Here is a 15726-nt window from a genome sequence, read left to right as displayed (position 1 = left end):
CTATCCGGCCCGCGCGACATTATTCCTAATCTGACGAGTAAAAAAGAATACAGGCTGTGGTGGTTGATGCACCACTTAACTTGAGTGTTCGTTGATTATATAAAATAACCGAAGCTTTATATCTCACCATGAAAGTTTATTTACAATCATGTACAAAATTTTGTTTTACACTTATTGAGTAAAAGCTCGATCGGTTACAAGCATGCTTCGGTACAGAACATCCACTCGTCGTGCGTAGCGTAGCCGAAAGAGAGAAAAAGAAATATGGCGGACGGCCTGCACATGTTTTTATAGCGCCACCTGGATTTTCAGATGCAGCGCTAGGTTACAATTATATTGGCCCGCCTAAAGTTTTCTTCTTTTCCTTTGGCCCGCTCTTTAAAAGTTTGCCCATCACTGTTCTAAGATAATAAAGATTTGACCAATGGACAAAAAAACACAACAATAATTGTTTTACATAAAAATAAAAATGTATAATATATGTATAATAAATGTATAATTTTTCATTTTTATTTTTATTTAAAAAATCGTTTTAAAGCTAAAGACTGAACTTTTTCATGAGTTTTGTTAGTTTCAAAATAAAATATTTAAAAATTATTATATTAATAAGTAATACAAAAGATGATAACTAATAAGTTTTTATTTTTTATACTCTAAATACAATATCTAAATTCAAAATTTAATCAAGCTATTTACTTCTAAAAATAACTTCAATTTATTAATTAATTTCTTACATATTAAATTTAACATTTTTATCTTTCTATAAACTTTAAACATGAAAAAAAAAGGTAATAACTTATATGAAAAAAATATTTATCATTGTTATCACATTTATTTTAATTTATTATAATAAAACTTAAATAATAATGTGATAAATACTAAAAATTTTAATATATGGTTAATATATATATATATATGTATATAAACTGTTTAATAGATACTGTTATTCAGTGGTGCCGTCATTGGAAGTGATGAAGCACCACTTCCTTGTATTTTCTAAAAAATAAATACATATTAATTTTAATTATATGAAAATAATCACATAATATTTTATTATAACCACATTATGTATCTTATTACAAATTTCTATACTACATGTGAAACAAAAAGAAAAGATTGCTATTGTATATTTGAATATTAATGGCAAAGTGGAAGTGCTGTATTGTCAGCTTCCAAACAGCCAGATTTGCACACGTGCTTTACAGAGCACCAACCTCACCCAGTTTAGCTGGTGGAAGCCTAGGACCTTGGGTGAATGCTACACATATAACGCTTCCAATTCTATCCAGGACCAGTTCTGGGCTGTTAGCCACCTGCCTGCTAGATATTTGGCCACCCTCACCCAATTATTGTGAATCATGAATAAATTTATAACTTAACCCAACCAATAAGAATTTACTGGTATGTTTTTATGATAGTTCTGTATACTTAACAGAAGTTTAAAAAATCCATTAAAATATTTGATATTTTTATTCCGCTCTCCAATTTTATATTAAACCAGTCATTTTCAATGTTAAACCAATGAAATTATTATTTCGTATATCCCATGTTTAATGAGATGTAAAAAAAAACGTCTTGTATAATGTATAAAAACATCTTGTATAATTCTTGTATAATGTTAAAAAATTAACTGTTACTTTGACAGCGTCATTTACAACTAAATTTAATGAATGAAAGAGATACACGAAGTACAGAAAAAGCTCTAGGATTTATTTTCCTTACATTTACAACATATGTATCCGTTGTCATAAAAATTTCTCTTTCCACTTTTTTCCCGAGACTACAAATATTCGAGTATAAAGTACAGGTTTCGACTTATTTCTACTTAAGAAGTAGTTAAATAATTAAGCGATTAGGGAATTGGGGACATAAACAAAACCCCGATGAAAGAGCCAAAATTTTACTTAAACAAAAGCTTAACCGAACCATCTCTAGCCAAGTATGGTGGAGACTGATTTCTTCGTATTATTAATGTAATAAAGACAGAAATTTTTCCAGTTCGAAGAGAGTGACTGAAAAATTGTAAATTTTGGAAATTTCCATGCACACCTGGTCCTAAAATGAATTAGTTAAAAAACAAATGACTATTAAGTTTAACATATTTAGATTTTTACAGCTATGATGAAAAATGTTTAAAATTTACAACAACCCTGTTGCATCCTTTGAGATATACTAGTGATGTGACAAAAGAGGCATTTGACATTAACCGATATCGGTACCTTCAAAATTTGGCAGCCCAAGTGCATGCACACCTAGCAGGACCGTCTCTGATTCCACTCGTAGGGAGCTATTTGACTAAGTGGTTAAGATTTAAAGAGTAAACAATATTTTATGTTATTTTTATGTACGTTTCTTTACAAAGCTATTGTGAGGCTCTGGACAGGTCTGAACCCTCACTAAAATTCGCACTAAAATAATTGTTTTAGAGAAAATAATATATTAGTTAGAAATAGATTTTTATGATATGAAAACGCGACGCTAGACAATAGAAAACTTTTAAACAATAGAAGAATGTAAGTCCGTCGACCATTTCCGGTTGGAGATCAAATTAAACTTTGATTTTGACCTCTCCCGCGCCCCCGAAAGGTTTCGAATTGTCATCAGGTGACGAGGAGAGACCAATCAAGAAGGGGAATCTGAGAGAAAACGGATAAAACCCCGGAAATTCGAGGACGCGACGGTTTCTTCTCCCGAAAGTTCCAAGTGATGGACCTGTTGTTGTGTGTGTGTCTCGCACCCATCTTTATCTCCATCTCCCGACCTCGGATCGACATCTTTCCATCAACGAAAGTCGACCGCATCGTCCCGGAGTCGTCGAGACATGATGGAATGGTTCATTCGCAAACAAGGGACACTCCTTCAAAATGGGACTATCGTGGAACCACAGGAGAGGAAGACCCAGAGGCCGCAACCGCCGCAGAACTTCCAAGATCACGGAAATCTTGTAAGCTTCTTTCGTGTTTAATAAACGGTTGTGTTGTTTGTAAACGAAGCATCTATCTCTGACTCAACTGCTTCCACATGTCGTTGATTGTTACCGCTCGGCAGTCCAAACGGCAAGGGAGACGATGACGATATATATCACATATTATCGTTCGTCGAGAGTTTTTTTTATTCCCCCCCTCGGCCCCACACTATATTAAATTATAATTTTCTTTAAAAGTATATTCATATAATTGAAGAATATTCTGTACCACATACGTAAATCCACCACACATTTTATTTCACCAAGTAAGTTTTTATAACTTTATTTCTAATTTTAGCCCTTATATCATGGCTAGCAATTCGGAATGTAATTGCGAAATTGAAAATTTATTTTAAAAAGTTTTGGCTCAAAATCATATAATGAAAAAGAAAACATTATTAAATGAGAAAGGCCAATGCCTACGTTAAATATAAACACTTCAATAAAAAAATTTGTTCGACATTTTCGCGATAAAATGTCTCTGTAAATGCATAAAAATGCCAAAATTGTTTTGTTGGCTTGCCTACTATTTTCAAATAAAATTAGTGTGTGGAATAAGAATGGCTTTGACAATTTAGCTGGCAAAAGACGCAAAAAATCGTCGATTCTTTCGTATTTGAAGCAATTTGGAAATCGAAGCAGAATAGAATTTAACATTAGTAAATAATATAAAATAAATAATGAAAATTATAACGAGATAGTTACAACTAATAGATATATTTAAATTAATAGATGTTATATGTTTTTATGAAAGCAAGAATCGGCATTTAGAGGGCATAGGAAATCTATTGAATCTAATAACAGAGGTAATTATATTGAGCATTATTAATAACTATAACTATTTATTAATTACGTCAGATAAATAATCTATTAAAAATACATTCAAAGAATTAACTGTTCGCTCCTGTAAGACGGCTTCTTACAGAAACACAGCTTCCCTATCATCAAATGTCACAGCATGCCACTGCTGTTATTTAATATTTGAATGTGTCTATAATGAATATACAGTAGAGTGTCATTTATCTAAAAGCTGATCAACCGAAATGTCAGTTAACCAAAAGTGTTCCAGTTGAACTGTGTCGTGCTGAATCGAACATTTTTGATACTAGATTAACTTCCAAAGTATAATTTTTTTTGTTTTTATATTTTTCAATATATTTATTTTGTTTGTACAAAATAAAAAAATAATTTTTAACGATACAATAACCACAATTATTATTATAAAAATTTTCATCAGACTTAACATTGATGGAAATTTAATGTGAAGTGACACGCAACAGAGAAAAATTTCAACATGGGATAGGTTAATACAATCACTATCGTTTATTAGATACTATATTTAGTACATTCCCGGTACCGCATAGCATTGCCGGGAAATAGGTTAATACAGTAGACCCCTCTATAACACTGTTGATAATTCCATATTATATGAATTCCATGTTATACGAGTCACTTAGATTTTACAAATATGTGTGCCAGGCTGTGAACGACTCACATATTTGTAAAATCTAAGCGACTTGTACAACATGGAATTCATATAATATGGAATTATCAACAGTGTTATAGGGGTCTACTGTATATTTTTTCATACATTATCAGTTATCCAAACAACCCTAGTCCCCAATTGATTCAGATAAACGATGCTCTACTATAATTACTTACTCATAAATAAATACTTACGATTTTGAAACAACTCTCTTATGTAATACAACAAGAGAATGTCTAATGCAATGTATTATAGAATCTGTAATCTTTGTACCAAAAAAATGTCTTAATTCATCATATTCTTCATGCAAGGAGAAAAAGGAATCTTCTTGTGCATCTATTTCATCTGTAAAAATTTTTAAGATAAGGTTTATCTTAATTATATATTTAGAAATTAAATAAGTAAAAATATTAAAGAACTTTTCAATTAACAGAAATTATAAAATTACAGTTTTTACTCTTAAAATTATTTCAAAAATACCTGTATCATCACCAATAAAATAGGTTTTTCGTAAATTTGCAATATAAATTTCCTTTTTTGTAGAGATCTCTCTACACTTAGTTCCTTCTGTCATAAATATTCCAATTAAATCTTGAATTGAATTATGGATTGCTTGAATTTTAAAATTCAATTCTAAAATACATTTATCACAACATTTCTGAAAATAAAATGATTAGGAAAATTATTAAATTTCATATTATAAACTAAAATATTATTAAAATTTAGCTATCATTCTGAAAGATCTTATTTCAGAAACTACACATTGTTCATTGTTTAGTTGTAACATTTTAAACTGCTAATATCTTATGTTTCAATTAAATGTAATAGAAAATTATTTAATAAAAATAATTTTTTTTTATTAAAGTTAGTATATTATTTATATTCTGCAAATTTTTCAAACTATACTTTATAGAAGGGATAAATATGAGGTCCTGAGCTGGGACAAAAAACATTCTTTAAACCAAAAATCAAAATAAAAACGAACCTTGATCTTCACGATTAATTAAAATTAAGAAAATNCTTTGACAATTTAGCTGGCAAAAGACGCAAAAAATCGTCGATTCTTTCGTATTTGAAGCAATTTGGAAATCGAAGCAGAATAGAATTTAACATTAGTAAATAATATAAAATAAATAATGAAAATTATAACGAGATAGTTACAACTAATAGATATATTTAAATTAATAGATGTTATATGTTTTTATGAAAGCAAGAATCGGCATTTAGAGGGCATAGGAAATCTATTGAATCTAATAACAGAGGTAATTATATTGAGCATTATTAATAACTATAACTATTTATTAATTACGTCAGATAAATAATCTATTAAAAATACATTCAAAGAATTAACTGTTCGCTCCTGTAAGACGGCTTCTTACAGAAACACAGCTTCCCTATCATCAAATGTCACAGCATGCCACTGCTGTTATTTAATATTTGAATGTGTCTATAATGAATATACAGTAGAGTGTCATTTATCTAAAAGCTGATCAACCGAAATGTCAGTTAACCAAAAGTGTTCCAGTTGAACTGTGTCGTGCTGAATCGAACATTTTTGATACTAGATTAACTTCCAAAGTATAATTTTTTTTGTTTTTATATTTTTCAATATATTTATTTTGTTTGTACAAAATAAAAAAATAATTTTTAACGATACAATAACCACAATTATTATTATAAAAATTTTCATCAGACTTAACATTGATGGAAATTTAATGTGAAGTGACACGCAACAGAGAAAAATTTCAACATGGGATAGGTTAATACAATCACTATCGTTTATTAGATACTATATTTAGTACATTCCCGGTACCGCATAGCATTGCCGGGAAATAGGTTAATACAGTAGACCCCTCTATAACACTGTTGATAATTCCATATTATATGAATTCCATGTTATACGAGTCACTTAGATTTTACAAATATGTGTGCCAGGCTGTGAACGACTCACATATTTGTAAAATCTAAGCGACTTGTACAACATGGAATTCATATAATATGGAATTATCAACAGTGTTATAGGGGTCTACTGTATATTTTTTCATACATTATCAGTTATCCAAACAACCCTAGTCCCCAATTGATTCAGATAAACGATGCTCTACTATAATTACTTACTCATAAATAAATACTTACGATTTTGAAACAACTCTCTTATGTAATACAACAAGAGAATGTCTAATGCAATGTATTATAGAATCTGTAATCTTTGTACCAAAAAAATGTCTTAATTCATCATATTCTTCATGCAAGGAGAAAAAGGAATCTTCTTGTGCATCTATTTCATCTGTAAAAATTTTTAAGATAAGGTTTATCTTAATTATATATTTAGAAATTAAATAAGTAAAAATATTAAAGAACTTTTCAATTAACAGAAATTATAAAATTACAGTTTTTACTCTTAAAATTATTTCAAAAATACCTGTATCATCACCAATAAAATAGGTTTTTCGTAAATTTGCAATATAAATTTCCTTTTTTGTAGAGATCTCTCTACACTTAGTTCCTTCTGTCATAAATATTCCAATTAAATCTTGAATTGAATTATGGATTGCTTGAATTTTAAAATTCAATTCTAAAATACATTTATCACAACATTTCTGAAAATAAAATGATTAGGAAAATTATTAAATTTCATATTATAAACTAAAATATTATTAAAATTTAGCTATCATTCTGAAAGATCTTATTTCAGAAACTACACATTGTTCATTGTTTAGTTGTAACATTTTAAACTGCTAATATCTTATGTTTCAATTAAATGTAATAGAAAATTATTTAATAAAAATAATTTTTTTTTATTAAAGTTAGTATATTATTTATATTCTGCAAATTTTTCAAACTATACTTTATAGAAGGGATAAATATGAGGTCCTGAGCTGGGACAAAAAACATTCTTTAAACCAAAAATCAAAATAAAAACGAACCTTGATCTTCACGATTAATTAAAATTAAGAAAATTAAATTATAATAGAAAAGGGAAAAAAACAAAATTATTTTAATACTAGCTGCAAGAATTCGCTGCAAGGATACTACTAGCTTCGCTGGGTTTTTATTTGTTCGTACATTTGTATGTAATATAGTTTTTTTTTATATATAAAAGACTGTTTTTCTAAGTAACCTAGAATCTAGCTGCAAAGACCCGCTTCACTGAGTTTTTATTTGTGGGCAAAAAGTAACGATAGTGAAGATTAAAATAATTACATTATAGCCAATCTTACCCGTTTTCACAAAATGCAAGAATTAGGTCCCCCATTTCCAGACTAATTACAGAATTTTTACGTCCAGTCAAACAAACTATTTTCAATTTGATCAATTTTCTGGAATGTTTACAATCGTTCTATAACCAAACCAATTCGAATACAAATTCAAATTCGAAAATTTTTAAAATCGAAATAGAAAATCTTCCATTTTCAACCACTTTCAAGCCCATATCTCCCACACCCTTATAGCTATCGAGACACAACCACCATAGCACACAAATGGAGACTTGGGGCTACTACCACATACAAACACCATTCATGTGCAAATGTGTAGTTTTGGCTGAAAAGTGAAATATAGGGACACACACGTCCATTTTTATATACATATGTTACTGTGAATGACCGATATCTGGCAAATGTCAACATTCTCTGGTGAATGTCAGCATTCACACAGTCGTTTCGTGTATGTACGAAATATTTGCTAAATATCCTTATTTCTCACTTACACCAGCAAATGTCGACATTCAGCATGCACCGATGGTGAATGTTGAATAAAAATATTTTTATTACGTTAAGTCAAAAATGCAACTTTTTAATATGTCAAAATAGGAAAAAGCTTAGGTAATAGCACATGTAAATAAACTATTGAACCTAAAACGTACAGTACATTCTTAATCAGAAAAGAAATTAATTCAATAATAAACTTACACATAAATTATGTGATTAACGTTATACAATCTTATTTATTGCAACAACTTAAATTGCTATGGCACTTTGAATTGCACAAGAGTCCCTTGCTTTTACAACTACATTTATTCGTGGAACACTTCTTTTTGCAATGACAGCGTGTATAGCCTTGTCCTCCACTTTTCAAATTAGCTGCAGCTGCTTCTCTCAACAATATTTCTTGAGAAGAAATCTCATCTATGGAAAGTAACTTTTCTTTACAAATTACGAACTGATCTGTTAATGGTGTCTTTTATTCGGATATCGCCGACGTCTTACCGACAACCCCTCTCATCCTCCGCCACTCGACCAGACAAACCCATCCCCATCTCACGGGATCAAAAGAACAAAAACACTATCCAGTGACAAAGTGAGCAGTTTCTACCAAACCGTTGCTGGGAAAAGAGGTGTGACCTTGTCCTACCTCTGGCTACCCACAAAGGATTTGGTGACAGACCTCTCTGTTGACATTGGTTTCGACCTTCACCAAAGCTTATCTGTGCTTGTCTACATACACCAGCGATTGTTCGAATGTATAATAATATAACCAAATATTCAGTCTTTCACCGACGTATTTTGTTTTGTCATTCACCGGAGAATATCAACATTCTCTAATTTTGGTCTTTCACAGTAACATATATATATATAGATTAAAACCACGCAAAAAAAAAAAAATTAGTAAATTAAATTTTTTATAAGACAAGATGAACAAAAAAGGAAATGTTAGTTAAGTTACTGTGACTACATACCATATTTCCAATGTATATTTTTGTATAAATGTATATTACTTTAAAATTGTTTGTTCCCTGTCCCCCTTTCTGTCTTTTCTATTGTCTTATCTTTCTGGAATGTTCTTGTTTAACCCTCCTTCTTGGTATGTGGACAACTAATCTCTGAGAACAATAGATGGAATGCAACCCTGAGAGCAAGAAGCGTAGCACATGGCTCATTCTGGAGAGGAACCCAGAGAGGTAAGACAGCAAAATCGGTCTCCCCAGTGCATTTTGGCCTTGCATGGTAGAGACAAGGACTTTGGGAAGAGAGAGAAAAATTGATTGTGAGGAATAAAAAACAGTAAGCCCTTTGAACTGATTATAAAATAGTGAGAGAATTGAGCCTATTCATTATCCCAGGAAGAAATCTTGTCCCAACATACCAACGACAAGTAGAAAATTGAAACAGATTTTGGGTACCCTCTTTCCTATTCCCTGTTCTTACTCTTCAGTTTTTCTAATTAATTATCTTATTTTTATTAGTTATAAGCAGTCGTAAGCACCTAGTTGTAAGTTATGTATAATTCTGAGCAATTAGACAATTGATTCAGGTAGAGATTGCCATATAAATTTTTTTGTCAAGGATTGATCTTGTGTCATTTTTTGTATGAGTACTATTGTGTGTTATTTAGTGGGAGAGGTATTAGTTGGCATCCAAAAGGAATACTGTATTGTAATGATCGAGTAATAAATTTCTTTGTTATTTTATTCCTTTGTCTACATTTCACTCTATCATTTCACATTACAATACAAGGTTCATTCAACACCGAACGAAAGATGGTGTCAAATTGTATTCATAAACAGTCATCTTTCTCGGAAACCGATCTGGTTCAATTTCACCTGGTAACATAGAAAGACCAATCTGCAACAGAGAAAGGGGATTAATAACCAATAAAATGACAATTTGCAAGACGAAAAGATATTTCAGCACGTGCCACAAGGACAGTTGGTTCTTTGCCATGGCATCTCACAAGGCTATGTCCCTTGTTCGGGTGCTTTCCGCAAGGTTCCATCTTCGTCCTTTGCCGATGTATCCTCCAAAAATATTAGACCTTCATTGAGAGAAACTTCATACATTCCAATCTGCATTCATCGGACATCGTTTCCTGTTCAACAACTGAACTTAGAATGCAACATCTGGTCAGCGAATGAAAATCAGCTTCTTCGCAGGACTTTCTTCTTCTTCTTTACAGACTATGCGCCAAAGTACACAAGGACTTAAACCCTTCAAATCTATGAACTTTTTGTAAGGTAAATTGTCTAATAAATGGGTTGTGTTGTTTGTAAACGAGGCAGCGATCTCTGACTCAACCACTCCCACATGACGTTGACTGTTACCACTCAGCAGTCCAGACAGCAATGGAGATGATAATGATATCACATATAATCATTATTTTTTTGTTTTGAAATCTCTCCCTTGGCCCCCTTACATACAAAATTACTGCTAAAATTTTTAGCAATCAAATGCATTTATTAAATTAAGACATTTTTTAGATCTTATAGTTGAGCCAGAAAACTGAACATCTATAAAATCAAAAATTATTATAAATTGAGTAATTTTAAACTATTCTATATAAATATATATTTATATTAAAAATGAAATAAAAATTAAAAAATAAAATTCAATCAAAAAATTCCTGTATGTTCATGTTTATTATTTTCAGTACTTACCTTGCTCTTAAAAGGATTTTCAGCATTGTTTTAATTAATATTTTTACTTTTGCATTATTTTTTAGGCCTAATGCTAATGAATGCTTAATAAATGACAGTATAAATATAACATTTTTTTTAAAGCTTTTATATGCACTAACAAGTGAAAAAAGCTGTAATGTACTTTAAGATAATATTTATTTTACAGCTGTGGTCTGGACTCTAGTTTTTTGTATTAGCAAAATGTGACTGTATACCATTCATAAAGGAATAACATAATTTATAATCAAATAAATACCTTAGTTCTATCAATAAATTCATATAACGACAACACTTCATCTTCAGGAAAATCGATTAATGAAGTATTACAGATATCTTCTAACAGAACATCAATTCTTGCTTTCATAATATCCAGGATCTTTAAAAACATTAAATTTAATATTAGAGGAAAAAAATACAGTATAAAAATTGAAATAATTTTTATGTATCAGATTAAAAACATCAGCACAGTCATCAATATCTAAGTCAAATTAAATCAACTATATAACAATAAATAAAGAATATACAATGGTTGTGGCTGTACGCCATATTAGTGTACAGGTAACCCCCGTATAACACGGCACTTCTATAGCACGGATTCATTCTAACACAATTTGAAAATTGGTACCATCCCCCATATAGACTAACAGCACAAAACCTTTCTCACTAATTTCTAGCCTTATTAACTGGAGTACAAACGTTTTCGGCCTTCTTAATAGGCCTTCCTCGGGTACACTGTGGAGCGTCGGTTAGAAGAAGTTTAAATGCTGCCAATGTTTACCCAGGTGTCGTCTTACCCGTGATGTCTTCGTCGATGATAGGTATACGACACCAGGGAGAAAAACTACATACTTTTGGTAAAGAAGGGAGGTGTGCAGATAGGATACTTGCTAAAGTTGGGGAAAAAAGATTTAGAGTAAGCGCGCTACGTACAGGAGATGCACAATCACCACAGGGGGAGTGACGTCATAGTTGAGGCCGTAAATATTCAACGCTACCGTAAGAAGAGGCGTGCGAACGACCGTGGATGGTAAGGGGGTGTTACGATTAGAAGGGGATGGGAAGGGGGGGTTACGCTTATAAGGTAGAATTGGAAATAAACGCGACAAGTAAAAAGCGCTAACGGTTGCACGCGTTGAGGGTGGGATGGTCTATTTATTTCAAGGGGTTGTCGAAGAATGATTTCCAAGCGGAGGAGAGCGAGTCCGCATCTCTGCTGTTGATACAACCGTCTTTGAGGGATTGCTTAAATATTTCGATTGTTTCGACTGTTCTAAGCTTGGTGTGGTCGTGCATAGGAATAGTAATCCTCGCCTCTTCCCATTTGGTCGTTATACCAGGTTCGCTTGCAAACTGGGCAAGGGTGGAAGTGAATTTTTTGTTGTATGCGTCGTACTTGTGCTCAGTTATCCTCCTTCTAAGCGATCTATTGGTTGAGCCAATGTATGTTAGCTTCTTGCACGGGTTAGATCTGCCGTCCTCCAAAGGGACGGTGTAGACTCCTGGTCTCCTGGCTTCGCTGCATTTGTCCTTGGTGTTAGCTAGAAGTTTATAAATCGTAGGGTTGCGTCTGTATGCGAGAGTAGCGTTGACCTTTTTTGCTATGAAGTTATAGGCCTGGCTCATTCTAGGGTCAAAATCGACGGTAATGCGCTTACCTTGTTGCTTTAGAGGTTTAGAAGTGGCATCTCCGGTTGTTAAGCATCTATGAGTTTTTTGCGCAAGCCTATCGATAAACTTACTGCTGAAACCGTGGGCTGTGGCGATGCGCTTGATGCGTTGGATTTCTCGTAGCGCGTCATTAATGCTAGAGCAATGATTAAAAGTATCTGCTAAGAGACAAAAGTGGCCTGCTCTACCCTGGGCCTCATACAAGCTCTCAACAATCCAGTTGTATGAGTCTTGTTAATGGTCCTAAACATAATAATATGTTCAGGACGATTCCAAGTAAAAATGGATATTAATGTAAATTTTTATAAGTTAAAATTGCAAAACCTGTTTCACATGGGATAATAAATTGCTAGCTCAAATATTCAAAATTAATTGAATTTTGCAGTCACACATCCAAGTGGTCGACTGCCCTCCCCATGCCATAGACATGATGTTAGCTAAGTGTCAGATTGTAAGTTGCAGAAATAATTCATAAATTCAGCAAAATCAATAAGGTTAACAGCTGCTGTAAAACACCAATAGTGAATAGTAAGACATAGTTTCAAAGCAAAGTAAGATAAAAAATGGGCATTTCTTGTTTCATGATTTACCTAAATTTAGCATTTCTTTTTACCAACATAAGAAATTACATGAGGTATTCAAAATATAACACATAATAATGTTGTCCCACACAGATATTCATATAATTGTTCACCATGTGGTTTGTCTTGCACATGCAAGCAAGAAAAACTCACAAAACAAGTGACTTTCCATGTTTGTAGCAATTGTGACACGTACTTATATGCCCCCTTTTATGCTATATTATCCATGGACTTTATCAAGAGAAGGTGGAAGGGAAATCTACAGCAAAAAATACGCACGTACAATATATAAGCAGATGACAGAAGAAAAAAGAGCAGAGATTAAACAAAAACAAAAACAAATGAGAAAGAAAACATTGACAGAATAACAGAATATGGATCCCAAAACAAATATATATATATAAAACAAAGAAGAGTGCAGAAGAATTTTAACAATCAAAGAGTGCCATGCCAGCAGACCATATGGACCATATGAGTAACATGCCAAGTCTTAAACAATTCTACAGGTCATTAGTCCTTAGAAAGGCTACCAATAGGTTAGACCTGTCATAATGAACTTTGCCAGAACTTCTCCAATTCACCAGTCACATAAGCTTCACTTTTCATAGCAACACAACATTGCACATAGTACAACAAGGATTACCTTGGAGAAGCAGCTACAGATTTATCCAGATTTTTCCTTATTCAGATGAGGAAACTGAAAACCACAACATGGATGTAGACAATATTGATAATGATCCTGTGACAGATAATAGTAAAAGCACTGTCAATGTCAAGATCTAAGTAGAAAATTATGTCAAAATTGTGTTTCAAAGCAAGTACTACTCAGGAATAATAACAGAAAAGTTATGAAATAGTTCAAGTAAACTGTTTTAATCTAAGTAAAATGGGTTTAGAGTGAAACATAACACAAGCGAAAAAATGAAGCCTGGTATCAAGGAAATGAAATTGTCAAGGTACTGGTGGACTAAAACCATTGAACAAGAGAGCCATATTCATGTCTTCCAACTTTTATACAAACTCTGCTTATTAACACTCTGCTTTTCATTCACTGCAAATATATGCAGTGAATGAAAATGTTTTGTGTGTTACTAATATGTTTCATGCATTACTGCATTTTTCTTTCACCATGTGTTAAACAAAAGTCAGACAGTGAGTGTCTGTTAAAATTATATAAACTTACCTTCACATACCGTAAATATGTAATACAACTTTTCATTTAATTAGACTGATTCACTTCACATGCATTATGCAATAAACTTTCTTTACCAACAACCTTATCCCTTTTCATTTCATGCATTACAGCTGTCTAAAGACACAACAATACTCACACAAAATATTATTTCTGTTTATTTTTCATCAAGATACCCATGTTTTTCATTGTATTTTTCATAATTTAGCATCACTAACGTACTTTTATCATATTACTGTACATTATAGTGCTTCTATTATTATATATGCCAAAATTAGTTACGTGTAAATGTTGAAAAATTTTATCAAATGTTTCGTGCATTACCATAAAATTGTTCTTCACCTTGTGACATTGAAGCATGAAAATTACCAATTATAAATTTTAAATGCTTACTATTGTATTATCCAATATTTTACTTAAAATAAACTGTTAAATATATCACTTATTTACAGATGGAGACTAGAATACCTTACAAGTAAGTATAAATCATACACTACTACTTTGATCTGTTTCAAAGTCACACTGAACCAAAAAGTGATGGGCTCGATAGAGACGCCACCCCATGGCTGTTTATTCATTAGAAAAATAAAAAATATAAACAAAGGACATATAACACAAATCATTACTACAGATATAAGTAATGACAGGAGAGAAATTTAACATAAGCATAATTTAAAATTTCAAACTGTGGTACTATCCTCTAAATTTCTTCTGATTTTATCCAAATTTTAAAATTTTTTTTCTTCAATACAGAAACAAGTTAGACAGATGCCCCTATGCAAACAACTTTTATTTTTAACCATTATAATAAGAACTACTGTAACCAGTAGTAATGTTCTTAGAAAAAGAAAACATTATTTGTAAGTATTATTTTATATATTTATTGGGTTGTTTGGAAAGTAATTTCGTTTTTTTTCCGTGGAAAAAAACACAATATTTTTATAATAAATAAATATTTTATTGAATTATATATCGACCATTTTGGTCAAATACCTGTTGTCATCGTTTCTGGTAGTAGCATGATTTCACATTCATAAAAGTTTTGATCGTTGCTTACAAAAAACTGATCCAAGTGATTTTTGACATTGTCATTTCAAGTAAATGTCTTACAGTTAAAAAAAATTTGTATAGACCGGAACAAGTAATAATCTGAGTGTGCTCGATCTGGCGAATATGGTTGGTGTGATAGCACATCCCATCTAAGTTATAACAGTTTCTGACCAGTTACCAAACTTGTGTGAAATTTGACAATATCATGGTAAAACACTACACCTGTTTTGTTGATCAATTCTGGCCACCTTTTCTGTTTGATGATATTACTCAATTTGTTTACTCAATGGCAGTACACTTTCGAATCAATTGTTAAATTGTCTGGTAAAAGCTCCAAAAAATAAATTTCCTTAAAATCCCACCAAAGAGAGCATCATTCTTTAAGAACAC

At 31.7% G+C, this 15726-nt stretch overlaps 2 protein-coding genes across 2 annotated transcripts in view; both read right to left on the bottom strand.

The window, feature by feature from the left end:
• LOC111613167 (dynein heavy chain 8, axonemal-like) overlaps positions 1-5105 on the bottom strand; it is a 44467-nt gene extending 39362 nt beyond the window's left edge. Inside the window, exons 1-2 of the mRNA XM_023354491.1 lie at positions 4932-5105; positions 4646-4796 (exon numbers count right to left, since the gene is read on the bottom strand). Of these exons, the coding sequence (XP_023210259.1) occupies positions 4646-4796; positions 4932-5025 (245 nt within the window). The 5' untranslated portion in view covers positions 5026-5105. The remainder of the gene's footprint in view (positions 1-4645; positions 4797-4931) is intronic.
• A 1405-nt stretch (positions 5106-6510) lies between these two features.
• Positions 6511-15726, bottom strand: part of LOC111613168 (dynein heavy chain 8, axonemal-like) — a 28437-nt gene continuing 19221 nt past the window's right edge. Inside the window, exons 5-7 of the mRNA XM_023354493.1 lie at positions 11102-11221; positions 6874-7051; positions 6511-6738 (exon numbers count right to left, since the gene is read on the bottom strand). Of these exons, the coding sequence (XP_023210261.1) occupies positions 6584-6738; positions 6874-7051; positions 11102-11221 (453 nt within the window). The 3' untranslated portion in view covers positions 6511-6583. The remainder of the gene's footprint in view (positions 6739-6873; positions 7052-11101; positions 11222-15726) is intronic.

The sequence above is a fragment of the Centruroides sculpturatus genome, unplaced genomic scaffold (assembly GCF_000671375.1).
Source record: "Centruroides sculpturatus isolate CEXI.00-Female unplaced genomic scaffold, Cexi_2.0 scaffold1806, whole genome shotgun sequence".
NCBI classification, from domain to species: domain Eukaryota; kingdom Metazoa; phylum Arthropoda; class Arachnida; order Scorpiones; family Buthidae; genus Centruroides; species Centruroides sculpturatus.
The sequence above is the reverse complement of the archived record's forward strand: the minus strand, read 5'-3'. Positions and strand labels throughout refer to the sequence as shown.